At 41.9% G+C, this 27945-nt stretch overlaps 1 protein-coding gene across 4 annotated transcripts in view; it reads left to right on the top strand.

Annotated features, from left to right (window-relative positions):
- frmd4ba (FERM domain containing 4Ba) overlaps nucleotides 1-25405 on the top strand; it is a 43557-nt gene extending 18152 nt beyond the window's left edge. For 2 of the 4 annotated variants that reach the window (XM_013269985.3, XM_013269982.3), the window contains exons 2-24: nucleotides 2603-2668; nucleotides 2782-2876; nucleotides 3030-3122; nucleotides 3394-3478; nucleotides 4825-4881; nucleotides 5260-5282; nucleotides 9252-9335; nucleotides 10103-10168; nucleotides 10674-10731; nucleotides 11181-11267; nucleotides 16220-16296; nucleotides 17710-17848; nucleotides 19000-19141; nucleotides 19239-19372; nucleotides 19452-19568; nucleotides 19961-20189; nucleotides 20329-20385; nucleotides 20473-20608; nucleotides 21424-21588; nucleotides 21678-22438; nucleotides 22541-22667; nucleotides 23042-23274; nucleotides 24266-25405. In XM_013269985.3, coding sequence (XP_013125439.1) covers nucleotides 2603-2668; nucleotides 2782-2876; nucleotides 3030-3122; nucleotides 3394-3478; nucleotides 4825-4881; nucleotides 5260-5282; nucleotides 9252-9335; nucleotides 10103-10168; nucleotides 10674-10731; nucleotides 11181-11267; nucleotides 16220-16296; nucleotides 17710-17848; nucleotides 19000-19141; nucleotides 19239-19372; nucleotides 19452-19568; nucleotides 19961-20189; nucleotides 20329-20385; nucleotides 20473-20608; nucleotides 21424-21588; nucleotides 21678-22438; nucleotides 22541-22667; nucleotides 23042-23274; nucleotides 24266-24276 — 3042 coding nt within the window. In that variant the 3' untranslated portion in view covers nucleotides 24277-25405. Of the gene's footprint in view, nucleotides 1-2602; nucleotides 2669-2781; nucleotides 2877-3029; nucleotides 3123-3393; nucleotides 3479-4824; nucleotides 4882-5259; nucleotides 5283-9251; nucleotides 9336-10102; nucleotides 10169-10673; nucleotides 10732-11180; nucleotides 11268-16219; nucleotides 16297-17709; nucleotides 17849-18999; nucleotides 19142-19238; nucleotides 19373-19451; nucleotides 19569-19960; nucleotides 20190-20328; nucleotides 20386-20472; nucleotides 20609-21423; nucleotides 21589-21677; nucleotides 22439-22540; nucleotides 22668-23041; nucleotides 23275-23671; nucleotides 23820-24265 lie in introns of all 4 variants that reach the window. The other 2 variants (XM_013269983.3, XM_013269984.3) reach the window with 2 other exon arrangements.
- Nucleotides 25406-27945: the final 2540 nt, after the last annotated feature.

The raw sequence follows: 27945 nt of genomic DNA, 5'->3' as shown, positions 1-27945 counted from the left end.
AAGACACAGTTCAAACATAAACCAGCAGAAGATCAAACAGCACAACACCAAATCAGAAAGGCAACCGTACAGGTGGCCAGTAAACAGATAAATTGATGACTAACAAGGGGAGGACAGGAGTCTAAATACACAGAGAATTAATGAGACTCTGGTCAACACAATCAAGAGGCATACGACAATAACAAGGCTAGGAAAAAAAACCCCAACAACAACAAAAAGAGAGAGTAAAAACATGACATGACGCACAAGGAAAGATAAGAAAGAAACACTGACAGACACAGGACAAAAGAGAGCAAGACACAAAGAAGTATGAACAGAGAACCAAATAATGGGCCGACCACAACAAAGCTCCCAAAGATGTGTTTCCCATACAGTCGAGCTGCTGTGATTCTTTGTTTGTTATTGGCAGAGATTCAGAGGCTTAAACCTTTGGACACGTGCACAGTAGACGGAGGAGGTAGTGTTAAAATCTGGAACTTTACAGCTTTCAGCAAAATTATGGCACAATAAAAAGTTAGCATGACTGTACACACAACCGAACACTCAACACACGCATCCAGCTGTCTCTGGAAGCGTAAGTCTCACTGAGGTTTTGGGTGTTGAAAAACAGCAGCTTGGAAAAAAGCAGCCTGTGCTGTATAAAAGTGAAATGACTGCTCTGTTGTGGTGCTGAGAACGATATGTCCTAGTACATTTAAGGTTAACACAGTGCAAGAAGACGTCTTCCCTGCCTGTGGTCTCCCTGAATGGAGGTCAGCATGACCCTCAGTTACCACCACAGAGGCCAACTAGCTGAATGTCATGTTTGGGGTTTTTTTTTAGCTGAAGTTAGAGAAATAAAAGGTAACCTGAATACATTTGTTGGCAGAAAACAGCATCCAGTTAACATGCAGTTAGCAGATCTTGACATTACGGGTTTGCCTAGTGTTGCTGAGATCAGCTAGTAGGAAAGTACTGCTAACTGAACTAAGTTGCCCATCTCATAAGGACACTGTTATTGCATTAAAAACATTATTCAGCTCAACCCAATTTCCTTTATATAGCACCAAATCCCAAAAGTTGTCACCTCAAGTAGGGTAAAGCCCCTGCAATGACAGAGGAAAAAACCCTAACAATCAGACAACCCCCTATGAGCAAGCACTTGGAGACAGTGGGAAGAAAAAAATCAATTTTAACAGGAAGAAACCTCCAGTAGAACCAGGCTCAGGGAGGGGCAGTCATGTCCCGTGACTTGTTGGGGGTGAGTGGAGGAAGACAGAACAAAAGACACTGTGCGAGAAAGCCAGACTTTCAAAATAAAAGATTAAATAGTATAGTGGTGTATAAACACGTGGTGAGTTCCAATGATGAAGAAATGCTCAGTGTGTCATGGCAAGCACTCAGCAGCTGGGGTCTGTTACAGCTTAACTAAATGATCACCTGATCCAGCCCTAATGAGAAGCTTTATCATTATCACTTCTTCCCTCTAGTGTGTTTCACAGGCTCAATCTACTGCATGAAATTACAAAAAACACTTTGAGCAGGTCAAACTAAGTGGGACTGAAGTTTTTGAAAGATGAAATAACACTGAACCATGTCAATGTTTCAGCTGTGTTTGTAGTTGAACTTCCTTTTGACAGTACCAAGCTAGCTGCTTCCCATTGTTTCCCATCATCATGCTAATCTAAGCTAACAGCTGCTCATGACAGCCTTATATGCAGCTACTCTACAGTTAGGAGTGTTTGAATAAAGCAAATATAAAGTGTTTTCATAGTACGTTGTAACAGACTGATACCTCTACTAGCAAGGAATATATGTTAACTCAAGGAAATAAATATAACAGTGTCGCTGCATTCCTCAGTGCTACGTAGAAATCCCTTTTCTGTATTAATGGCACTTGGAGTGTGTAACACGTCTCAAATGATCAGAACCAGATCAAAGTGTTGGTGGCAGCTCAACACGCTGAAATAAAACTCAGTTATAAGTTATCACAAGACAATAATGTTTACGGTGCTCTGCAGTGAAAGGCAGTTCTGCTGACTGCAACATAATGAGTCTTACAAACCATTCATCATAAACAATAGACTGGGAATTCAATTAAACTCTGGAGGAGGACAGCATTGTCTTTCACTGCTCTTTCTTTACAGGAGAGGGAAAAGTGGGATGACGACATCTTAAACGTTTTCATAGGACTAGTGTTGATGCAGAGGAAGGATATGTGGGTGAAAAGGACACACCAGCAGACAGGATATGGGATCCTGTCTGGCGGCAAAAGAATCTCCAACTCTTTGTCTGAGATTCACTGCGGCCTTATAAAAAGCAGACCTGTGGCCAAAGTGTTGCCAGTGGACGTTTAAACAATAGTTTTCAGACATGTGAAGAGAATGATCTTGTGAAGACTTTGATCTTTGGGAGCGTGGGTCCCAAATGGGTGCTTAGCTTGTGGATTTTCTTACCTATTCACTCCTTCATCACAAAGCCAATTGTGACACTGAAAGAGGGCCTGAAAACAGGCCTGAAACAGTGGAGGCACAGCTTTGAGCTGAGAGGCACAGGTGGATGTGGAGACAGTGAGGTGTTTTGGTGTTGTCTTACAGGAGTTGTCTTTGTTTCTCCCCTCTAGATGACAGAGGGCCGCCTGTGCCAAGTTCACCTCCTTGATGACCGCAAGCTGGAGCTGCTGGTTCAGGTACCTCACCCTTTTAATTTATTTCACATTGTATTTATGGTGTTTTATGTTTAAAAAAATAATAGTAGTAGTAGTTTAAACTGAGCTCCTGCATATTATCTAAAACTTTGCAGCCCAAGCTTTTGTCCCGTGAACTGCTAGATCTGGTAGCGTCACATTTTAACCTGAAGGAGAAAGAGTACTTTGGATTGTGCTTCATAGATGACACGTAAGTACATTTCCACATGTGTACACTTTAATGCAAAAGTGCACTTGAGGAAAATTTACTTTAACAATAAAAGGGAAATAAATGGAAAACAAAAATAGCTGTATTGCAAACATGATTTTTGTTTTTTTCCTTTTGCCATTTATCCTGGCTCAGTGGCCAGAGTAACTGGCTCCAGCTAGATCGTAAAGTCCTTGATCATTACTTCTCCAAAACTTCAGGGCCTTTGGAGCTCAAGTTCCTTGTGAGGTGAGTGAGTGTTTTACTGGAAGCATCAGCCTATCATATCTTATTGTTCTACACACTATAATAATGAGAGCCCCGTTTTGAAGCAACATCCACTGTTTTGTCATGACCAGCAGGTGGCAGTAATGGAACATGGTTTAAATCCAGCTGTATATCTTCCAAACAGCATTACTGTATTGAACATGATGATGTGCTTAATGCTCAAACACTGGCTGACTTGCACTGGCAATCTGTTTCTAGTAAGCCTTACTGACCCAAAATAAACTTTTCACAGGTTTTACATTGAGAAGATCACCCTCTTGAAAGAGAACACAACAGTGGAGCTGTTCTTCCTAAATGCTAAATCTCTAGTGTTTAATGTAAGTGTTTGTGACCAAAATGTGTCCTTTATATCTATATCTATCTATATATATCTATCTATATATATATCTCTCTATCTCTCTCTCTCTCTCTCTCTCTCTCTCTCTCTCTCTCTCTCTCTATATATATATATATATATATATATATATATATATATATATATATATATATATATTTGTATAAGGGTATCCAAAATTGGCATTTGCACAAATTGCACACAATAGCTGATTGCATTATGAGAAGACGTGTAACAGCTCAGGGTAATTTAATTTTGAGTAAATATTAAGAAAAAAATCTACATGATGCACATTTTAAAAATAAAACATGCACAATCCTCTCTACAGAATTAATAATACCCATTTTGATTTCCTATTGTTTTAGCATGACAAATCACAAATCCCAATCATTTTACTTCAGATGTAACAACTTCACATAGCCTGCTGTGTGCTGATTTCCTTTGCTCATGGTTCTTTACACTGAATTGTTGTGCCTACGTAATATTTATTCATAATATACTGTTAACTGGGGTTATATATCTCTCAGTAGGCCCTCTACCACCGCTCAAGAGCAGAATGCTGCTTTCAGTGGCAATTGGAGACCACCTAGTGTTGTTCTAATTTACTAACGGTGTTATCCAAGTCGAATGTTAATGTTTAGGGTACATTCAAACAGAAAAAAAGCTTTCAACACAGAAATGAAAAACTCAGAGCTCCGGAGTCACTTTCCCTTTGTATTTTAGTTAAATTATTTATACAAAATTAACCAAAATTATTATGCTACTTGCTGACAAGAGTTAATAAACGTTAATAGATACTAGTGTTTGATTATGTTTAATTATTTTGAAATAAACTGTTAAAATGTGTGAAGTTCTGCGCAAATTTGCTAAAAGAGGACAGGGGAACGTGGGGTATACGAGGAGCACATGAAGGCAGCACGTGATCAAACGTTGCGGTTGCCGTTTTTTCTTTTCGCGGGGAGAGCAGACTGATCTCCATGGGAGACGCAGACTGTTGAACCTGCTTTCGGACCGTACCACTTTGCCGAGGGGGCAGCAACTTCAGTCAGGGCATTAACCCAGGCTCTCTCTGCACTCCGGCGTGTGCGTTACGTTTTAGAGTAAACGATAGGATAATTCGGGGACTGAAAAACATGTTAAATCCTCTTCACGGACAGTTCTTTTTGTAACACGGGGTTGACTTTGCGAGAGTGGTTCAGTCGGTAACGGTGGGACCGAGGTACGGGACGGGAAGGTTTTTCTCTCAAGTCAAGTGTTTCAAACGGGCTACACATTGTCTTTTTAAATACGCTTGCCAATTTTTTCTTCTTCTTCTTTTTTTAACAACAGGAGACCATTGAAGTGGAGAGTGAAAATGTGTTCAAGTTAGCCGCGTTCGCATTGCAGGTAAGAAAGAGTTTGTCGCAGCCTTTCCAGGCTGAAGTGTTGTCACTCAGCCCAAACGAGGACGCTCGGTGGGCTCGCAACATTTGAAAATAGTTGTCTCTTGAGGGGTGGGGGGGCTACAGTCGGAGCTGTTGTTAACGAAACTGTGCCTTTTACTGATGTCTAAAATCACATTATGCTTCGACGACATTCTTGCTTTTAGTTATTAGCTATTGAAATGAATAAAATGCTAAATTAAACGTGTTGATGTTTACTATGTAATGTTGCCTTTGTAGGGATTGACCTAATGTTGCGGTAATGTTAGCTACTAGTACAGTTTATCAAGTCTTGACTTTTCTAGCAATATTTTCACTAATTTCTTTGTTTTCCCATTTTTAGGAGGCCAAAGGAGATTACAGCAGGTAAGAACCCCTTGAAATATTGCCTGGTTCAAAGGTCTTTATTACATCAAGTTGATTTTCATTCAAAACATACTTGGAATGAGAAATGCAACATGAAGCTTTCTGGTTAGAATGACATTTTTAAGTACTATCTGTTGAAGATTAGAAAGATGTTTTGATGTATTGGATAAACGGATTTCCATACAAATTTTTATAAGTTAGGTTCTGCACTTGAATGCAGGCTTTGCATAATCTATAAAGTATTTGTTCCTGTCAACTATAAAGGAAGCAGAGTTTGCCAAGTTCATTGGTCAGTTCTGTGTATTTAAACGATGGCTATCTGTTAATGTACAACTTGCCGGCTCAGATTTTGTATTATGGTGGACTGAGTTAATAATTTTCTTTTTCTTTTCTTTTTTTTTCTGGTTGCTCTTGTGACATTTACCTGAACCTCATGTGGCTTGACGTTATCCACATAATGCTTTCAAAGACAGATCTACTATTAATTCCCACCTTTGCATATGCAGATGCAGTGATGCAATGTGTTTATGCTCTAAACATGTGGAACACTTTACAGATTTACTTTTTGGCATGTAGTGATGGTGTCATCTCTTAATAAATGTCATGTACCTTGACAAACATGGCCTGTGTGACACATGTACAAACATGGGACGTAGTGTACACGATTGGGTCGATGACACTGGTGGGAGATTCTGTTCCAGAGCTCAATAATCTGTTCACTAGTTCTGATAATGCTTTCATAGTCAACTTGCTCTCAGAAGCCTGCCTAGTGATAAAATGTGTGTGTGGGGGGGTTTTGTTTGGTTTTTTGGGGGGGGTTTTTTCCCTCCAGTCATAGAAGTGAAGGACATTTGCTGCCACTAGTAAACACTGGCCTGTCTGATTGAATGAGCAAGCAGCTTGAAGCAGCCTGAACCTGCATGTGTTGTCTCTTTGCTTTGCCTCTAAAGGCCTCTCCGTCCATTGTGCAAACACAAAGATTTGTGCTTTGTAAGGCGAGTGCGCTTGTGTTGTTTGAATGGCGATATATATGCAATGCTGAAAATGCAGTTCAACCTCTTGTCCAACCTTTGCCTTTGTTCTCGTGCAGAAAAAAGGGAAAAAACACAACTTGGCTGCATCTGCTTGTGCTCATTAACTTGCTCTGTTTTCTTACAAGCGCGACTGACCTGATAAATATTAATTACCATTTATTATAGCTTCAATGCAGATTTATTCCTCTTGTGTTTTGATTTCAGGCTTGTTATATCCTTAAAGTGTAACATGCACTTTACTGTCTGAACTTTCAGTTCATGTGGGTGTAGGGATGGGCTGTACTTTGCCCTGACTCTGAAAGCACAATAAAAGAAAACTGGCCAACAAATCTGGAAGAATCAGAGAGGATGATGGGAAGTTTCCAAATCAAACAGTTCTGTTTTTGTTTTTTGGGAGTTTTGTTAGTCTGTATTTGCAGGGATATCTACTTGCATTGTGGTTGCTAGATTTTAGGCTGTAAAACACACTAGATTTTGTTTACTTTACACATTAATAAATAGAATGGATTTCCCTCAGTGGCAAAATACTTTTTTCCCTTGTCTGACTTGATCATAGCACCCCCATCCCATTAATCTACCACCATTATTGTCCTGGTGCATCCCCCACTTCTCTGTGGAAGTATTTCTCATCCCTGTCAGTGATCTCCTTTATTTCTACTCCTGTGAGAGAATAGGCCAAGTAAATCCCCTCAGGAAGCATATGAATGTGCCTCCCATACACTGTATCAGCGAAGGGTCCTGGAGCAGTAAAGATTAGCTGCGGAGGAGTCAGGGAGCCCTCCGCATACAGACACAGCTGCCTTAAGAGGGATGAGCCAGACCCACTGTCCAATTGCAGACAACTTGGCGTCAGGAGGACTCACTGTAGTCATGCTTTTGTTTTGGTGTGGGCTGGCCCCCTGCTGTGATTTGAATTAATGCGCCATCAGGTCTCCTATTGTGTTCTGTGTTAGGATTCCTTTTCCTGTGCAGTATTGCATACTGATTCACACTTTATTGCTGTCTTCTCCGCACCTGCAGGTATAATTCACAGCAACAAGTTTCAGCAGTTCTCTGGGGTTTGGTGGAAGCATTGGAAATCACTGAACTGATTGATGGCTTTAATTATGCCTTACAGTTTTAAGAGCGGCTGGGGATTTTTTTTTCTTTCTTTTGCGTAATTGTAATTACCTTCAAAAGTAATCTTCAGACATTTGTCTATTCATCTGTTGGTCATTTCGAGTTAACTTGAGTGTCTGTTTAGTTCAAAATGTGCAGCGCATAAACCGGCATTACACCCAGACAGTTTTGGTCTTCAGTTCTATTTGCAGGTGTACCCTGTAGTTAGTGGTCGATTCACAGCAACCAGCTCTCTCATTGTGCTCCCTTCCAAAATCGCCATGTCTCAGCCCTGTGGAACAGCTGACACATGAGCATTATCGCTCCCACACTGGGTAGGCTGCTCAGGGTTGGGCTGCACCGGGTGTAGGAATTGCCCCCACGCTGCATTCTGCTGGAAGATAACAGACATAGTAATGAATTCCAGATTGCTGACACGGCAGTGCGGCTGCAGAGTAGATCACCTCAACAACACCAGGCCCCAGCTCCCCATAAAATGTATGCCATCAAACACACAGCTAAGTGCCGTGGCAGCAAAACCCAGTCAACCTAGGAGAGGTAACTACAGGGGAGAATGAGTCAGGAGCCTCTGTCCTTGTGGTGGTTCACTCTTTACCTTTGGTTTAGGGAGCAGGTTCGCGTAGCTGGATCGTTAGGGTTCTGTCTTACCGTTTGATTCCATTACTCTCTGAAGAAGACGAGCTAAAGTGATGACCACAAAGTCCGCTTGAGGTTAAATGGTTATGATCTTAAAGTCATTCAATACTTATTTTGTTATGTCAAGATTATTGTAATTCAGTTAGATGGCACAAGAGCTGAGGATGTTCCAATAGCTTTATATTTAATATGTTGTGATCTAAATATTATAGGCCTGTCTGAGAAGCCATGGATTGTTTTTAAACAGGACTGACCCATACAGTACTTTTCAACACAGGCAGAGGCTGCCAAGTGCTTGTGAATGGCTTTTGTTCAGGTCTCCAGTGGACTGGCCCGCCAAGCCTGAGCCGTTTTTGTCTGACAGAAACTGTAGACCCAGTGCTCCCACCTACAAGAGGCTGCAGTGACTCATAGTTCAGTATCAGAGACCTTGACAGTCTGTAACACCACAGTTCTGTACAGATAAAGTGATTACAACAGTTGGTTGGTTTGTGCATGAGAGCACCCCTTCTTTGGCTTACCCGTGAAGAGGAATCGATATACTATTATTTACCTGCAGTAAATTACATAACTGAAGTGGCTTACTGCAGAGAACCTGCATAGAACAGCTTTGATATTTTTTTAAGAGATTATTTTTCTCCATGCCCTATGTGACTTAAAAGCTCTGCATGTGCTGCGTAAATTAAGTCTGGCAAGACATGAATAAAGCCTAAGTTTTGTCTTGGCAAGACGTTTTACTCTTTCTACCTCAGATAAGAAAGATGAAAACAATATCCTGACAGTGCACCTTTTCTAAAGATCTCCAAGGGTGAGTTATTGCTGCCATGCCTTAAGATAGGAATCCAAAACACACTGTGAAAGTCCGAACATGTGGAGAAATGTTCTCGACACATTTTTAGACTTTGGGCTGAGATTCTTGCGTAAACACTGAAATTTGCTTTACTCATGGTCAACATTCTGGCACAGGCCACTTACTTTAAGGCCAAAACAGGATACCTTGGACTTCTAAGCATGATTTCCATGCATAGGAAGTCTTGTACACTATTGTGTGTTGACAGGCAATAACTGGTGCAGTTTTGGTGCTTTACTGTCACACTGCCAGCTCTAAAGGAGAGCACAATAACTTTTTTTCTGTAAGTTATTATAAATTAACAGAATTTTTTTTTTTTTCCCCCTTCAGTGCTGAAACTGCTACATCAGACCTGAAACAGCTACCAGTCCTGCCCACCAGAGTATTAAGGGAGCACCCGTCTCTCAATTACTGGTAAGATATCTGAGATCTTGTGGTCTGAGAAAACCACAAAATGCACGAGGGTGATGAATGATTAAGTAGTTTTGGATTAGCACCAAAGAAACTTAAGGGCTGTGGTGTTGGCTGAAACCTTTCTTCACAATTTACTCTAACAAATCTGCTCACTGGTCAGCAACGACTGGTTGAACACAGCAGTTAACTCTACTGACTTTTTTAGGTGTCAAGGTTGAATGCAGACCTGGCTTCTTATTGGCAGAAGCTTTTTCCTCTGATAGGGTGACTCATTAGCATCTGGGTCGTGTTAATTACGTTTGCTCATTAGTCCTGGAGAGCACTGGGAGGTGCTGACAGCCACAGACTGTCTGAAAGATCACTGTCTGCCTCTTCAATCCACTTTGCTCTTGCTTATCTTGGTCATCTGAGGCTGCTGCAGTCTGTGAAGCTGATACAGCAGTTTAATATCCTAATTAAAATTACATTGTTATGACGCATGGGTGACCACATGTACACGTCTGTTGTTCTCGCATTCTCTGTGTGTTAAGTTTCAGTATGTTTGCAGTGTGGCTGTTAAGAAATGATTACAATGGGATGTAAATGTGAGGCGTTTGCAGGAGAGGTAGACGAGAGCCATTAGCAAGCCAGCAGGCCAGAATGCATTTTCTGCATGAGCAGTCAGAAAGTGTGTCGGAGAAATGGCCCTCGCACAGCAATCCCTCTGTGGCTTCAATATGCTACACTTGATGGATTATTCATTAAATGTTTTATCTATCCATTTACAGTGAGGAAAAAGTGATTGAACATTACAAGAAGCTGATAGGACTGACCAGAGGGCAAGCCATTGTTCAGTAAGTCATGAAAACAACTTTGTGTGTGCGTGTGTGTATGTGTGTGTGACTAAAAATGATTTACAGCTGAACTTCTCTTCTGCAGTACAGCAGTTTCTACGTCAGGTCTTACTCTTTAACCTAACATGTCTGCTCTGTGGTGGCTGTTGTTTTAAGAGGTGACTGTCACCATGCCAGAATGTGTCATTAATTAGAGGAGGTGCTCTTAGAGTGGGCAGTTTGCCAGCCAGCCTTGGGAGAGTGTCAGCCCTGCACTATTTTTCCCAGGACTGTAATTCTGTGCAACCCTGGGTCATTTACACTCCGATGATTTTTGCCCTTGAACTGATCAATGGACTCTGTCACAGCCCTGAAGCAAATCGATCAGCTTGCCACTGCAAATGATTGTGGCTTCTCAATGGCTGTAGCTTAAATTCCACTCAGTCTGTTGTATTACAGCAGCCAGATGACAGTGATGAAGTGTAAGTGGCTGAATTCTTGTTAACCTGTTCCTCTTTCACTGAAGGTATCTGGCCCTGGTGGAGTCCCTGCCAACATATGGAGTCCATTATTACCCAGTGAAGGTAATGGCAGTGCTCTGTGTCATACAGTAGCTTAACGTTAAAACAAGCTTACGTCTACATCTAATCTAAACACATCAATCTAACCCCTATTCCTACTTTTTATCCCATGATGGTTGAAATGTGAGCTTTTTGCTTCAGCTAAGACAGCAATCTATCCATTCAGCTTTTCTCACTTTCTTACATTCATGCACTGCTTTTTTTCCCCTTACCAAACCTAATTAAATCAAGGTGTGTGAGGAGATGAAACAGCAGTGTTGAAGTTTTAAGAGCTTAAATGTATTTGATCTCTTCTTGAGTTGCAATTGTTGTGAGCCTAACAGGGTAATTGCTTTGGTAACAGGCCTCTTTATTTTTTTATTTTTTTATTTTTTTTTTTTCCAGACGCGCCAATAAATTTACCTCTAAGGAGTGAAAGTGTGGTTTATTTGCATGTGTGTGCTTTCCTGCAGGACAAGCAAGGAATACCGTGGTGGCTGGGAGTCGGCTATAAAGGCATTGGCCAGTACGATTGGCAGGATAAGCTGAAACCTCGACAGGTGGGTTGACCTCTCGTTATAGCTGCTGTATTTGCCACAGTTGCTCCTCTTTCTCTTGTCCTGTCTTTGGTGAAGGTATACTTGTACTCCATTCATCTGTTTGTCAGATGAATCTACTTTGCCAAATTGCACGAAACTTGGTGGACACACAGAGCCTGGACTAAAAAGGGATGTGTTAAATTTTGGCTTGGATCTGCATTCCTATTTAGAATTTAGAATTTACTTGTTTGTTGCTTTTGTTTGGTTTGTAAAGTTACTCAGACTAGCTTAGGGTTTGGGCTTTATAAATAGACCTGGCTTTCTTACAAGTGCCATTTAATACTTGATCAAGTCACTCATCGAATGTAAAGCTGAAAGCTCTTAAGTTTGTGGAAGTATGATGCATTGAGGATCATTGAAATGCTTTGTCTGATGAAAACTCTGCTTTCACTCATGTGGTTCTTGCTGGCTGGTTAATGATCCATCCAGACTGTAAATAGGCGTAATTAAGACTCTGGTTCCCATGCCAGTCAGGAGAAAGAGGAACACAGATTTTGGGGGGGGGGATTTTGGAGTGTCAGTATGTGTGTAGTGCTTTCAAGGCTGCAGGAGTAAATACAGTATGGACCAGTATTAGCAGGAGTGGAATGGAGAGTGGTATGGATTATAAAATCTGCTTGCTAAGTTTAAATGGTAAAATATACAAAGACCTACACTTTGAAAAAATAGTGTGTCATAGTCCTTTTTTGATTAATTCTAAAAACGTATCACCAGGCCAGTGTGTTATTAAAGTAAATAAAAATAACAGCTCTTGCAAAGCAGTTTTGTTTTTTGTTTTTTTTTTAAAATAATTTGTAGCTTACTCCAGTTATATAAGATTAGTGGCTTTAAAATTATACTTATAACTTGTACTGAATTTGTAGTGGTGTGTGTCTTAAAACATCACTCTGGTAATAATGTAGTTTGTATAGTATCCATTGCAGTTTAAAGATTCCCTGCTTATAGGGCAAACGTTCTTAATGTGTAGCTGTGTCCGTGATTGTTGTCTCCTTTGTCTGGGAGGTGTCATTTAATAGTGTTCTACCCAGGCATTTTCGCTGGCCTCTTTCTTTAGTCTCATCATAGCTGCTTTTATACGGCATGAACCTGTTGACATAGCAGGGTGTGCAGTACTGAGGCAAGGCATTAATGGGCAGACGCACAGCGTGGCTCTCCCAGCAGTCCTATAGGAGGGGTAATTATGGTGCTCCAGGGAAGCAGCAAAGCTTTGGGAGCAGAGTTTGCTCCTCGACAGCCAAGTGGATAGGTAGAATTTATATTTTGGGATGTTGGAAATGTTCATCCAAAGCAAGACTGCCTTTTCTACTCAGGGCAGGAGCATAAAAACGTCTAGAGTTTCCTGTTGGGGGGCGGAATGTGGCTTTTTTTTTTTTTTTTTTTTTTAATAACTCTTTTTGTTGTTCTTGCCGGTAATTAGAAGCCTCTGCTTCCCTCATTTTCCTTTACCTTGAAGGGAGGTCTCTATATCCGGGTAGTATTCTTGTCTTAGTTCATAGCCCTTGTATTCCACCCATCCCATCCCTCCTTGCCTCCTCCCCATCCCCTCTCAGCATGCTACATTCATTATGGTAATTGTGTGTGTGTGTGTGTGTGTGTGTGTGTGTGTGTGTGTCTCAGAGGGAACATAATTGATCAAACAAAACAAAACCGTTATCTGTGGATGTGGGCGAGGTGCTGGATTTTAGTATTAAGGGGAGGTCAGTTGACCATCACAGCAATTTTAAATGTAATTTCCAGTTCTGTGTGAACGTTTTCCCTTCACAAAAATGTTGCTTTGAACAGTTTTTCATTAAATAGATAACAGAAAATTAGTACTTGCTGCCATTGTTGTAGTGCTGATTTAAAGAGGACAAAACATTTGCTCAGTGCTGCTTTTTTTTAAATTTTTGGATTGTATAAGTTTAGTAAAACTAAAAAGCAGCTATGATAGCTTAACCCAATATTATCTTCTTTGCACACACACCACTTTGATCACTCTTAACTGAATACCCTGAAACTGAAAAGGCCCCTTTCCCTGCTGTGCTTTAGAAAAGTGACATATTTAGTAAAGTGAATACTCTGCTGCTTCCATTATGCATACATAATGGAAGTGTATATAAGCATGTTGATAAAAACTGATTATATATCCCAAAGATCTGAATGTGGAATGGGAGGAAAAAGATGCAGAATTGTAATTGGGAAGTCTGTGACGCTTTAATATGAAGGAGCAAAACTGGAGCGCCACAACTGTTTCTGGGACTCGGGCAGATGGCAAGTCGACATTTAATTTCTTCTTAAATTAAACCAGGAATCTCAGTCTCTCGCTCTCTCTCTCTCTGCGTCACTTGGGCTCTCTCCCTTCATGTAATGGGACCGCATGCTGGTCCACACATACGATGAGCCAGCAGAACCAAAACCAGTCTTCAGGTCATTACGAGACACAGTGTCAGCTGGGGGTATAAAAGTGTTCTCACTCTCTGTTCAAGAAAAATAAAACCTTCTTTTCTATGGTGTGTGTTTTTGTTTGTTTTTGTTTTTGTTTTGTTTTTTTCCTATTTTCACTCAACTCAGCTCACTTCTGTTATGAAATAAAACAGGATGCATTTTGTTCCGGGAGCTACGTTTTTATCAGGTTATCACAACTTTGAACTGTGTGTCATGTTTTGTCATGCCGTGGAAATGTACAGTGTTTGCCATTCAAGTAGAGCCCTGGTATGTGACGTACTCTGGGATGGGTGTGGCAGATCTTTTTCTGTATTGGCATGTGAGTCAGGGCTCCTTTTTAAAATCCATGTATGATTTTTGAGGACTTGTGGCCCTGGGGGTCCTTGGGCTTGTGGGTGTGTCTCCATGAGAACAGCCTGATCCCATCTGAAACCACAGGCATTTCTGGCACACTTCCACCTGCCTGTAATGACACATTTGGCAAAAACAAGGAAGATGACAGAAAATGAAGACAGAAAATTTTTGTGTGCTGTTAATTCAGGTTAGTTTTCTGGTTTTCGCAAACTGATTCTGCTTTCTCTAAATGTGATCTGGGTGATTTCATGGACTGTTTCCTCTTTGAGAGGTCTTGTGATTGGTGAGTTTGAGGTGTGTCACATCTCTAACATTTTTTTTGAGCAGTGGTTCTACCAGAAGCCACCTCAGAGTTTTTTTATTATGCGCTGGCACACAGGTGTGGAGTTTCTCTAGCAGAATGAGTGAGGCAACACAAGTATGAGTTGTTACCGTGTGATTGATGCTAAATGGTGGTGACTAGACAGTGGTAATTGGCGTGAGGACCTCCACAAGAAAATTAGGTCTTTAAATGTGCCGACCAGCTGCTTTGCTTTATTAAGGGCAAGGAGTGGAGTATTTAGTGGAATGATCTGCCATGCTGGAATACCCTGTTTGAACTAAGCATTTATGTACAGTTTCAGTATTGTAGGCTCAGGTTGTAGGATGATTTGGGCCATGCTGTGTGCTCACTTGCTCTCACAATGGCAAAGAAAGCCACTGCTATTAATGATTAGCCCAAAGTTACTTATTGCCAGCATGTTTTCTTGGTGGGGGAGATGGTTGTAGTGGATTATTATACATGACAGTGCTCTGTCTTCTGTTTACAGTAAGGGCGGAAGAACACTTCCCACATTTAGTGTGGGGCATTTAAATGTCTGTGAGAGACAGTAAGCGGAGCAAAGGTGAAATATCTGGTTCATCAAATAGTTGTGTACAACCTGCTTATCTGGTTTGACCGAAAAAGAAGAGAGCTGTGTAGAAGAGAAAGGGGGGGGACAAAAGAGAGCAGTGCAGAGCAGTACTAAGCACCCAAGGCTGCATGAGGTGTCCCTGCTATCATAGGAGGAGAGAGAGGTGGGGGAGGGGTTGGGGTTAAGGAGGAGGAGGGGGGGCGTGGCTATCTCAACCAAAACTCTTGCAACACCTATCTGGCTTCACAACAGACAAGAGAGAGTATTGTTCGAGGAAGCTCAAGCCCTGTGGGAAAGTCAAAGGATTCAATACAAGTCCAGAGAATTCCTCAGAGATTTGATAGATACAACGTTCACGGTAAGCCATGTCCACTAGTTACCTGTCAGGCTGATTTAAATAAACTTTAAGTTGGCATGTTTTAGTATCTTTGTGCTCTTCTCTAGATTGTTAGTGTGCTGTGCTTTCTGTAATGTGTAAAGCATTCTGCGTGTCACTGCTGTGATGTGCTGTACTTGTTTTACTGAGAATAAAGTCTGAAAATGGAACTGGATGAGTATGCCTTTAGGGATTGTTATCCCGAAAAGCATGTGTGTGTATATATATACGTTTTTGTACAATGGGGCGTTTCAGTCCTTGTCTTGTGAGTTGGTATCAGGTAAAACAGTTTCTATGAACACTGGCAGCCCCATTGTTTTGGTCTTTTTTTTTCCCCTGTATGTGAGCAGAGAAGAGTTCTTGAAAGGCAACAAACTATAAATCTGTTTGAGTTGTTTCAGTATCGGTAGAGCAGATGTTTCTTCTGACACAGAGAAGTCGTGCCTGTTCTCTTCAACAGAGAGAAATGAAAAGCTGGCTTGCTGCCTGGTACAGTTTTGTTCCTGCAGTTGCAGCAGCTTCATAATTACTCTTTTGTTAGCCTGAACTTACACCTGACTGGCTGGCCCACTGAGTCCCATTCATGACTTGAGCAGTTATTTTGTATACATTATAAACCGTATTCACAGGCAGGCTGCTGTGGCTGAATCTAAGCCAGTTTTCTAGATACCTGCCTCTCTGCTTAGTATCTTTTGGTGGTATTGATTCCTCTTGTATGGAAAGCTTTTTTTTGTATTTTTTTTGTTGATGTAATGTAAATCCATATTTTTGTAGTGTTGTGTTGGCTGATGTGTGCTCAGTGATGTGTAATCTATCTCTGTCTGTCCCTTCCCCTCCTTTCCGCCGAACCCTCTCTGTCTCTGCAGTTGTTTCAGTGGAAGCAGTTGGAGAATTTGTATTTCCGTGAGAAGAAGTTTTCAGTGGAAGTGAACGACCCACACAGGTCAGAAGGCAAACCCACTTACTTTATCTTCACTTAACCTAATAGCTGCTTTTCTTGTATTCTGAAGTGTTCCCATTTTAGCAACTGCTCTTGCTTCCTTATCCTACACCTTACACACTGTGAAGGTCATCTGCAGCCACTGGCCCATTTAGGACACCTTGTTAAAGCCTTTTAACATGTCTGTTAAATGAGTCTTTTCCTGCTGCTCAATGGCTGTTTATTATTCTAAGGTTGTTATAAGCCCTCTGCCCTTAACACAAGCTTTAATATGCCACTTCCAGCAGTTAAAGCCATTATTAAACCTAACAGACTGCTTCAGATTTAAAATTACTCCTCATATCCACTTAGTATATTATTACACAGAGATCTAGAAGTTTTAATTAAATAAAGATTTCATAATATCTTTGTACTCCTTGCGCTGTCTAGGTGTTTCTAATTTCTTTTGATTTGTTATATAGCTTGTTATGTATGTAAAGGGTTCTGTAGTTGGATAACAAACACTGTTGCTGAACTACTTGAAATGCTTCGTTGACACTTGAGCCCTTACTTCCTTTATGTACCCATATAAATGTGTAATCCATGTTCTCTCTGTAATCAGGTTAACTAGCTAGCAGCTAGTTTGGCACGCCCTTAAGCATAGAATGACTGCCTCGCATTCTCCATTTTCGCCAGCTTGCTAGAGCTGTGTGTGCTAGGTCTGACTTTAAAATGTTTCATCCACAAAAAAGCACGTTCTTTTGCTGCCAGTAAGAGCAGACATTTAGGAGTTTTTAATGCTCTCCGAGAAACTGAGCACCCGGTGGACTAGTTTTATTTTTGATGACAGTGTCCTCACAAGAGTAAGAGAGTCTGTAGTTGCACTATGCTGCGAGCTAATGTGGCTGACGTAAGCATTTGATCATTTGCCCACAGGCCAGAGCTACGTGAGCACCGTAATACTGAGGGACAATCAAAAATGACTTAAAGATTGATTTGAAAACAACAAATAAGAATTGGCTGTGGGCTACTGTTTTTTCTCTTTGTGCTATAATGGAAGCTAAACTTGGCTGGATTTTTTTTTTTTTCTTTTTTACTGTCATTCCCTTGTAATATATATTTGTAATATAAATACATGAAAAACAAAACATTTTGGAAGTTGATGAAAACCTTGTGCTTTATGGGATGATGTGACGAGTAGTCTTTTCTAGATACGTACCAGATTCATACTGTTGATACCAGCCGACAGATCTTAGACCAGCATTAGTTTGCCTTATATTTACTGGGACTATTTGGGGCACACTGGGCTTCAGGTACACACCCAAAATAAAATGAGGAATCTTTAAATGAACATATTATAGCCTCTCTAATTTAAGCAATTAAACAGATTGTATCTGCAATACAGCAAATATTGGATGTCTATCTTATCTTCTACAGAAGAACAGTGACCAAGCGAACCTTTGGACAGTCTGGCTTGGTTATTCACACGTGGTATGCCAGCCACTCACTGATTAAAACCATCTGGGTGATGGCCATCAGTCAGCACCAGTTCTACCTGGATATGAAGCAAAGCAAAGTGAGTGTCTGCCTGTTTTTCTCCTCCATGATTCATTTTGCTTTGTTCACACTCTGCCAGCTTTTCTATTGTGAAAAACAAAGAAACAGTCTACACCAGTCTACACCAGTTTACACCAGTAATTTACACTGTTTGATGTGTTTAGAGAATATGCATGGTGGTTTCTTGGAGTAGAGTCAATCATAAGACTGAAGAGACCATAATGGACTTCTTGCTTGTTTTTAAATGTTGGATGCTAAATCTTCTTGTTATTTGCATGTTTTTAGTTTGTCTTGTGGTGTTGACCTATTTTCAGTAGGCTGTAAAAGGAGTAACCTGTAGACGGATTACAACAAAGCAAAGCTTGCCAGTCTTTTTCAGTTTGAACAGTGACCGAATGATGTTTAAACAGTTTGTTGTGTCACAGCCTTTTACAACAATGACTGTTCTTCATGTGATACACTGCCTGATCCGTGTCCCTTACTCGTGACTAGTGTAAATATCTTGACTCAGGGTTTATCGAGGGCTTCCAGTTTTAAAGTAAACAGATTCCATGCCATTGAGTTTTGTGTTGGGAGGTTGTTAGGTCTTAAGTGTAAAAGCTGTTATAATTCAGGTAACCAGACCCTCTCTAATTCACTTTTGCAAAATGAAACTGAAAGTGCACAAAGTGCTTGAAATTGCACCCCAGGAAATACTTTTATGATGTTATGCATATAGTATTCATTATAGAATTGTAGTATTTTACCTATTTTTGTTTTATTTGTAGCTTAAGGTAAAGGCACATGTGCATAAAGAAAGTATTTAGTTTGGAAAGCACAGAAAAAGTAAAATACACTCTGAATTAAAAGCAAAGATCCTGAAAGAAGTGTTCAACTCTTCCTGACATGCACACTGTGCTTGAGCACTGAGGCAGGTGTTATGTGTGTTATGTGCGTTTCATAGTTAAGATGGATGAGTGTGTGCGGTTGCAGTTATATGAAATTATTCAGACTATGTCTTGGAGGCGCATGGTATGTCAGGTTTGATGCCATGCGCAGGAAGTCAACACTGATTGATGATAAATACTTAGCAATGCAACTGCAGCCGTCACGATGCACTGTGCTGTCAATAAAATTAAATACTATCGCCTTCCCTTTTCTCCTCCTAATCTTCTCTTTCCTCACTTACAGTCAAAGATGACCACTACCAGGAGTTCAGGAGACATCGCAGTAGACCTCACCGAGATCTCCGCCCCCCGGATCACTAAACTTTCCAGTATTGAGAGCAAAAATCACTTAATAATGGCCAGCAATGGAAGCCTCATCTCAACTGGTAAGCAGACAAATAATCAAATAATGACTTCTGTTCTACATCAGATTGATAGGTGATAATGTATTAATTTTTTTAATTTATTTTGTCCCCATTCCAGGTTCTGCTGACTCTGAAGTCAGCGAGGAACAGAAGAAAGAGAAGCTCGCTGAATTAAAAAAGAAGGAAAAGGAACTTCAAGACAAACTGTCAGCGAAACTTGAAGAACTGAAAAAGATCTGCTTAAGAGAAGCTGTGAGTGTCTGTCTTACTGGATTTGATTCCAAAAGTGTCAAATTCTCAGCTGACTTCTGGCTGCTATTCTCATTTGCAGGAGCTTACAGGAAGATTGCCTAAGGAATATCCCCTGGCCACAGGTGAGAAGGTTCCTCAAGTGCGACGGCGTGTTGGGACAGCCTTCAAACTGGATGATCTTTTCCCCTATGATGAGGTGAATGCAGATATTTGTTTGTGCTGTGGTTTTGCTGTGTGAGGCTGCTGTGACACTTGAAACACCATTATTGCCCCACTGAGCTACGGCTCATTTAGATCAGCTGACTTTTTAAAGTGAGGCTCTAGGAGTTCAGTTCTGTTTTTGAGGCATACATTGTGTAACATATCATATGAGACTCTTATGGGGAGCTGTTCCTAGTTTCTGTCTTTAACTAAAGAGGAATATATAAAATGACACTAAAAGACTGATTTCTTTAGATAAATTTGTGTTTTTAGCTTGGAGTGCTTTATGTCTGTTTCTTTGTTCATATGGGTGCCTCTGCTCTGATAAGATCTGTGTGTTTTTTGGAAAGTCCCAATTAACTGTGTTAGTCTTGTGTTTTCCTACAGGATCCACATCTGAGGAATCTGGAGAGTCGGTTTGCCTTGCAGCAAAAGATTGTGGAAGCAGCCATGAAGCTAGCCAATGAGGCTGACCTCTGCAAGACTGTGAAAAGGAAGAGGAAACACAACTATCTTGACGCTATGAGAAACCTGGAAGAGATTGAGAAGCAGATCAACGACTACAGGGTCAAAAAAGGACAGAAACCCACTCAGAGAGCCTCACTGATCTTACGAGGTAGATGTCACGGACAGTGGCAGTGACACATACTTGCATATCAGAGCTTGTAGAACATTAGTCATAGTGAGACAAGACTGTGAATAATAATATCAGAGACATTTCTTAGAACACTTGTCTCTCTCTGTCCTCTAACCAGATGATCCCCAGCCTTCAGAACTCAGCTCGCTATCTGACAGCCTCACTCTGGATGATGGTTAGTGTGCTCAGTGTGCATGTGCTTCCTAATCCCCATCTCATTTATGAATGACTTATACTTAAAACAATGACTTTTCACTCCCAGATGATGAGCTTGGCTCTCAGAGGCAGCGGTCTCGTTCAGTACAATACTCCCCCAGACCACACCACGCAGACACTCTGGATGCTCATTACAACAAAGACAGAAGAGCCTCTACCAATGACCAGCTCGCAGACAGCAGGTATGCGACCAGCACCCACACTCATGGAGCATACTTTATCAGTGTCCTCACACTGTGACTGAAGAGGAGGCTGAATGTGAGCAGCTACACAACTCTGTTCGCACACAGTATTGTCACTTTTTGGCAGAGCTCAACACACAGGCAGTTGGAAGTATGCGTGTAAAATGCAAGAAAATAAAAACAGATACGTGTAGGCAAGTGGAGAGAACCGCTGGATTGATGGGTATGATTACTGATGACTGGGAAACATGGCTGAACTGTTTTTCTGTGGAGATACGCAGTGCCTGTTGTTTCTCCAGGGGCCTGAAGCGTGAAGCTAGTACAGACCTGTAGAGTAGATCCAGAGCTACATTCCTGACAGTCAACCTCCTCCCTCCTTCTCCTGCCTCTCCAACAGTCTGCTTATCAGCCCAAACACACCGGCTTTAAAAATAGATGAAAAAACAACATGTCTCTGCCTGTAAAGGAGCAAACAACAATCCCAAGCTGAGAGGAGAGAGGAAAAGGGAAACCGAAGGCGGTGCTGGAAATGTTGTTTAAACACCAGCTACTGCGTTAGTGTTTAGAGTGGTGCGGGTGATGTTTTACTCTCAGGTTCATTTAAAAGAAGGGGGAAAAAAGTCATAATGCTTGCTGCTGCATGAAAAGATTAATGGTCTATGCAGTAGAACTCATTCAGGTGTAAGGAATGACTAAAGTGCCACAGTCAAGCAAACCCTGTGTTGTTGTTTTGTTTTGTTTCTGCCTTTCCTAGATTTATTGTCGAGAAGATAGTGGTGTTAATCATCTGGACATATATCCTGTCTGTGTTCTAGATTACATTATGACCAAGACCAGGAAGCGCACCATTACAGTCACAATGACACCTTATCAGTCTACAGCAGCCCATGTAAAGCAGGTTCCAGGCAGCCACGTGATGCCCGCAGCATGCCACCCACTCCCCTCCTCACCCGCAACGCATACAGCAGCACACAGCTGAGGTATGAGCTTTATGTTGTTCTTTCATTCTTTTGAAGACCCACTTCGGCTCTTATGCATTGCGTTCACTAAACTTTAATTTTAATTGCAGATCAGAGGATTCTCCACAACACTTCCGCCAGCGTAGCGGGAGTCTGGAGTCACAGTCTCAGCTCATGATCGAGACCAAGCCAACCATGCCAACACTGACTGTCCCGTCAGCTCGACGCAGCAACAGCACCGAAATGCTCGATGACGGTTCCTCCTACACAAGCCAGTCTAGTGTGGAATACAGCATCCCTGGTAACCACACCCACGGGCGCAGAGTGCGCGGGCGCCACAGAAAAGACATCTACGCCAACACGGGCAGCATGCCCAACCTGGCTCAGCCAGACACTCGGTGCTATGCCTACCAGCCTCGGGCTCGGCCCACCACAACAGCCTACTATGTCACAGGCTATCCCAACTACTCAGAACTGGAGCCTTACTCCAATGGAGTCTATGGTTATGACAGTGAAATGGAGGGACACTATAATGTTAACCCTTCCTACCACCACAGCCAAACAGCTTATCAAAGCCCCAGCGTGTACGGTCACTACGGTAATGACGAGATAGACGGTGCATCGCAGAACCTGTACGCCACGATACGGCCATCCAGGCAGCGTCCAGTGCCTCGAAGCAACGAACAGATCAACAAGAACATCCAGAAGGCCCTGGTGGCTGAACACTTGAGAGGCTGGTACAAACGCAACACTGCACAGAAACAGGCTGCGTACGACTATGAGTATGACAGAGGCTCCCAGCAGAGTCTGGGCTATCCAACCATGCATGCACCACAAGCCTACAGCAGCAGGAACTTTTCCTACTCGTCAGGTTAGACAATTTCACAATGTCCTCTGAATATGTTTCTAACACTGGTTCTACATGTTGGTGGGTTGTTTTCTGACTTGTACCATTTTTCTGCCATGTCCTCAGTGGCCTCCAGTGGAAACTGGCACAGTCACATGACCGGCGGTTCTATGCTGGAATATGACATGCCCGTGCATGCACCGCAGTCTTACTCTTACAGCACAGCCTCCTACGCCCACTCCACCCACAGCAGGTAAGAGGAAAAAAACCTGGCCCTCAGCTCTTCTACTTATCCAATAAGCCACTCCCTGATCCTTCTTATCCTCAGAGTTAAGCGCTAGTGTTTAATTACCTAGAGGGGATGGCTACAGAAAATACGAGCTGCTATTTAGTTTTTTATCCCTTACACCCATCAGCAATGTGAAATACTGTGTTGCCGATATCATCTTTTCTTTACCTTCACCCATAAATTATGAAACTGAATCCACAAACAGGCCAGTGTTTAATGTCACAGCCGTATTCAGTGATGGGATTAGAGGATCTGTGCTGCCCGCAGTCAGTTCCTCCTAAGAACTTAAAAATGGTTCTGCTCTCCCTAACTGTCCACTGGCCCCTGCTCTCTTATAGATATGGCGACTCCTGGCACAGCCCTGATGGCCAGAGGCGCTGTGCCTTTATCCCTGCTAGTTCTTCCTCCTCTGGTTATCCTTCCACTTCCTCCCTGCCCTCTTCTTCCTTTCCCTCCTCCTCCCCCTCCTCCTACTACTCCCCTGGCTGTCGGGTCAGGCAGGTGGCCTCCAGCCCTGCGCAGCCACAATCCTCCAGAGGGCACAGGCTCAGTAAGGTGTCTTTTTCAAAAGGTAGCTCGTAGTAAGTAAACAGCATCAGCCAGACCCCGTGCAGTTGCTTCTTTTAGTGTGTCCGCAGTCTGGCTCGTGAGTCTGCTTGTTGATGTTTTGAAGTGAACTTTGCATTTTTGAGATGTTTGACTGATCATTCAGTGTCATGTCTGATACTGTGATTGCATGGCTTCCTTAAGAAAAAATATATAAATATGCTTGTCCTACTTCCTCCTCAACTGCCACATTGTCATCCAGTGGTCACATTTCTCCGCAGTCTTCCTTTACTGTCAAGATTTTGTTTGTTTTTATTTGTTTGTTTTTTCCCTCCGCTCTTTGTAAACATCTTGGACAATGTAGAGGCTCTTTGCCCATGTGCTTCCATTCACCACTGACCTTTGCCCCCTCTCATGCACAGATGTCTCCCAGAGTTTGAGTGGCGAGGATGTGATAGGATGGCATGCCCCCCTGGGTATTTAGAGAGGTGTGGTGGTGCTTCCTATGCTACTGACCAGGAAAATTATCCCCTCCCCCCCAATAATCAAAGTCACAGGAGAGAAGAAAGGGTGAGAAAGTGTAAAAACTACCCCACGTGGTGATGGTGATGTGTTTATTTTTATGCATAGCAGGGACTGACAGAAAGCACCAGATCATTTGATTTCACTGACGAACTTTGGTGTCTCGTGGTGGTGGGAGAGCACTTGTGTGGCAAAGGGAAAATGTGACCCCTGAGCACTGTTGCATTGGAAGGCCATGTGTTTGTGTATAGACAGCTCTTGTGTCTGTGTGCATCTGCCTTATAACTGGGTGAGAATGTTTGACCCTGGGTTTGAAATCAGCATTCACATTACAGTATCTGAAACACAGGTGATGGCTCACATTGCTTTTTTATATTGACATTTTTACCTTTGTAGTTTAGACGCACAGCCCAGGGTTAATCTATTCTAACCCCGTAGTCAGACACAGTCAGCAGTTTGCAGCCTAATGTGTTTGTTTTGTGTGTTCATTACAGATCCTATATAGATGTCAGCCAAATGGACTCCCACATCAACAGCCAAATGCACACTAACATGGACCCCGAAGAACAGCTTTACTGGCATGAAGACTCAAAACCAGGAACAATAGTTTAGCCGGATACCTTACAACTGTGCAAAATCTTCACCTTGACAAAACGTCACCGTGCCTTAAACTGCACTTACCTGTTTTGTAATTTCCTTGTAAAAGGAACCCAAAGAATGAAGGAATTTAACTTCTGTGGAACTCAGCACGTTAAATGAAGTATTCTCATTTCTGTATCTCTTGAACGCAGTTTCCAAACTGATGCCCATCCCTGTATTTTAAATCACAACAAGAACCCCATTGGAGTGTCTAATTACGGGGTTGCGAGTGTTTGTAGTGATGGGACCTGTGCACTGAAACTATACCAAGCCCTGCTGTGGACTGGATGGTATAGCAAAGGGTATAGCATTACTCTTTAGAGATACCGACTTCACAAACCAAGGACTAAAACTGTCTCTCTAAGAGGATACCGAGCGGCAATGAACAAAGAACATGACTGATCCTGTTGTGCTACTTGCACACACATATGAACACTGTAACCATGAAGGATTAGACACGGATTTATAAGGTCATTAATGAAGCACTGAACTCGTTAAAAAGGAGTCGAGAGGAAAGGCTACTTCCTGGAACATTCAGTCACCTGATCCACGTTTCTATTACAACATCTGTTACCGTTCCGGTCTCTACACTCGTTTGTCATTTACAAAGTATTCAGTTTGCTTCACTGTCAGTACTTACACCATAATTGAGCCAAATGCTTATTTGTTGCACCACTTAAGTATTACCTGAGTCACCAGTTTCGAATATTACTGCCTCTGTGGGAAGACAGAAAATCCAGTTTTGTTTTGTTTTGAACATGGTTATTTCATCCATGCTGGAAATCATGGACTGGTGCTCCGAATTTCTCTCAAGAGATTAAAACTGTGTAAATGTTGGTATGTAAATACACTGGCTTAGTCTTTTTTATTATTTTAGAGCATTTTTATGTATTTGAAAAGCATGTAATATATAGTAAACAATTATTGTTAAGCTGGTTCTTAGTAATTTGTATAATTGCAATGGTTTGGATTAAAAAAAATTGAATTTCCCAGTGCTTTTGTTTGTGGGTGATATTTATTTAAAACTGAGCCTTCGAAGCGTCTTATCCCCCTTAGTGCAGGACAACACAGGATTTAGTTAATTCAAAGGATTTGGAATTAAATGAACGTCTGCTGGGCCAGATCAGTTAATGAAATTGAGTATAAAAGTGCAATAATCACCACTTCCAGAAGGAAAATAGGTAGAAAACCTAAAGTGTCATGTACATTTAATGACTGAAGAACACAAATGAGTTTTCCACATATAAATGGTTTGGAAGCTGCTTATCTGGTGTTCATTCAAGGAAGCAGATTATAGTGGGAGAGATAACTCTAAAGTACTGGGGTTTTTTCTTTTGAGCGTCTAAGAATGAATGAATAAAGGGCTGCAATCACTCATAATGACAGTCAAGTATGAATAAATGAGCCGATTTTAGAAGCGCACCGCTCTGCAGAGTTCTGTCGCTCTGCTGTACTTTCTCACTGCCTTGCTGTGTAACCAGGCATTTTTTTTTGTGTGTGCGGGTTCTTAAGCTGTAAACCGACCAAACCAGTCTTTAAAGGCTGTCACACCCACTATGGGCTATAAAACCTCTCCTTGTGTCTTCTGTGTGAATGACAAGCTAGTGTTTATAGCATCAAACCCTCCCTGCAGGCATTCATGTTATGAGAAGTCTGTTTTACACATGTTATCCGAGCCCTCCTCCCTTCACATTGTACTATAACCTTTCACTACCATTCCCCTTCCTTTCCTTCCTGTGCTGCCGCACATTTTCTATCGATGTATCCTGCCTCGGGTCCCCTCTTTAAGACGGCCAGAGTTGAGCAGCCTTCCTTGCTCAGAGTGCCTCTCAGTTTTATGCTTCTTGAGCAAGCTCAAGGGAGGTCTTGGACAATTCCAGCTCCTCAGGCAGCGAAAGAGGGGGAGAGCTCTTCATCCAGCTGTCTCCCTATCTCGGCCACTCCGCGCCAGCTGTAGTTAGACATCACGGGAGGCTGTTCCAGCTGACACTTCACTACACAAACAATAGATTTCTATTGACTTTCTCTTTATCTAAAACACAACACACAAAACTCTTGTAACGCAGAGTGGATTAAGGCTGTGCATGGACTCCAATACTTGTGTGACTAATGGAAACGTCAGTCACGCAAAGTACTGAAACCTGTCAAGTACTGGAAGTACTGGGATCAAATATCTGCATTACACGTTCATTGAATGGTTTCTGATTTAAACCTGCACTAAACAGTGTTGAATAGTGTATTAGATTACCATGTGAACCATAGGTTGTACATAAATGATCGACATAGCTCCTGGATCCTGAAGTGCCTTAAACCTGCATTCTGCAAAGAAGCTTATGGGGAAAACAACCCTGGGGGCACACTAGGGAAGACAGTGGTTGGAGACTGCAGCACAACCCAAATTATCATGACTGTGTGTAATGAACTCCCCACTTCGTGTCTTTGATGGGGTTGCTTCAGAGACCATGTCTACAACCACTTGCTGTCAGTTGGCGTCTTCAAAAAGACTTTGGTGCCTCGACGTGGTGATAAAATGATAAGATGGAGTCAGTCTGCTATCAGTTTGCAACTGAATGAGGTCAAGTGGGAGTTACAAGCAATGTGTGAAAATACTGAAATGAACTATAATAAACTGCAAATCTGTTACAATCAACAATAGGAACAGAAATTTCAAACAGCTCCCGAAGGACAGTGATCCAAGTGCAAAACAACACGCCTGCTGGGCAGCCTTACTTTATATAGGTAATATAACCAGTATAACGGTCATATTTTGTGTATGACAACTCATGAGTGGGTACTGTCTGTCGATTTTCTGTCAGGTCCGCCCCTCGCTCAGCAAGTCTGTTTCCAAAACGACAATGGCGATGGAGGAAACACTCTGTTCGATGCCTGACAACTGGACTTCAATAAACAATGGGTGGTGTCATGGTGGCGTGGTGTCCATCTTTTGTATACATTTTCTTTTGTGTAAATAAGTCAAAGCAAAAGAAAAAGTCACCAAATCCCCTAAGCTCCATGGCTGTCTGTTTTAGGACCTTTCAGCTTCTTGTTTCCGTATTACAGCCCCGCAGCTGATATGTTTTAGTTCAGTTTCACTTCTTTCATTAATCCTTGATTTTCGTCAGTGCAGGCAGTCATATGATAAAGACTGTAATAGACCAGCTGAGTGATTATTAAATATAGAATGTACAAAGTTCCCAATGGTAGCACACACAGGAAGTGTCACACATGAAACACTAAACTGAGCAGCCACAGGGCTCAGCCAAACTGAGATTAAAATGGCTTGAAATCATGCTGTGCTTACTCCCCGAATCCTGCGACTTCCCCAGGATTCAGGGAGTAATGACTCTGACAAGCTATGAAAGGTGAATGACTGGATTAACTGGCCGGGTCACATGCTCTCACAGCTCATTCCTGTCTCTTCCTTCAAAAGGAGGCAACAAAAAAAAAAAGAAATACCAACATGGACAAACAGAGAGGTGGAACAGCTCACATGAGGATACAGCAGACTGCACAGGTCATGGTGGGTCATCATTAA

The sequence above is a fragment of the Oreochromis niloticus genome, linkage group LG5 (genome assembly GCF_001858045.2).
Source record: "Oreochromis niloticus isolate F11D_XX linkage group LG5, O_niloticus_UMD_NMBU, whole genome shotgun sequence".
NCBI lineage: Eukaryota > Metazoa > Chordata > Actinopteri > Cichliformes > Cichlidae > Oreochromis > Oreochromis niloticus.
Note: the sequence above shows the minus strand (reverse complement) of the source record. Positions and strands in the feature narration are given on the sequence as shown.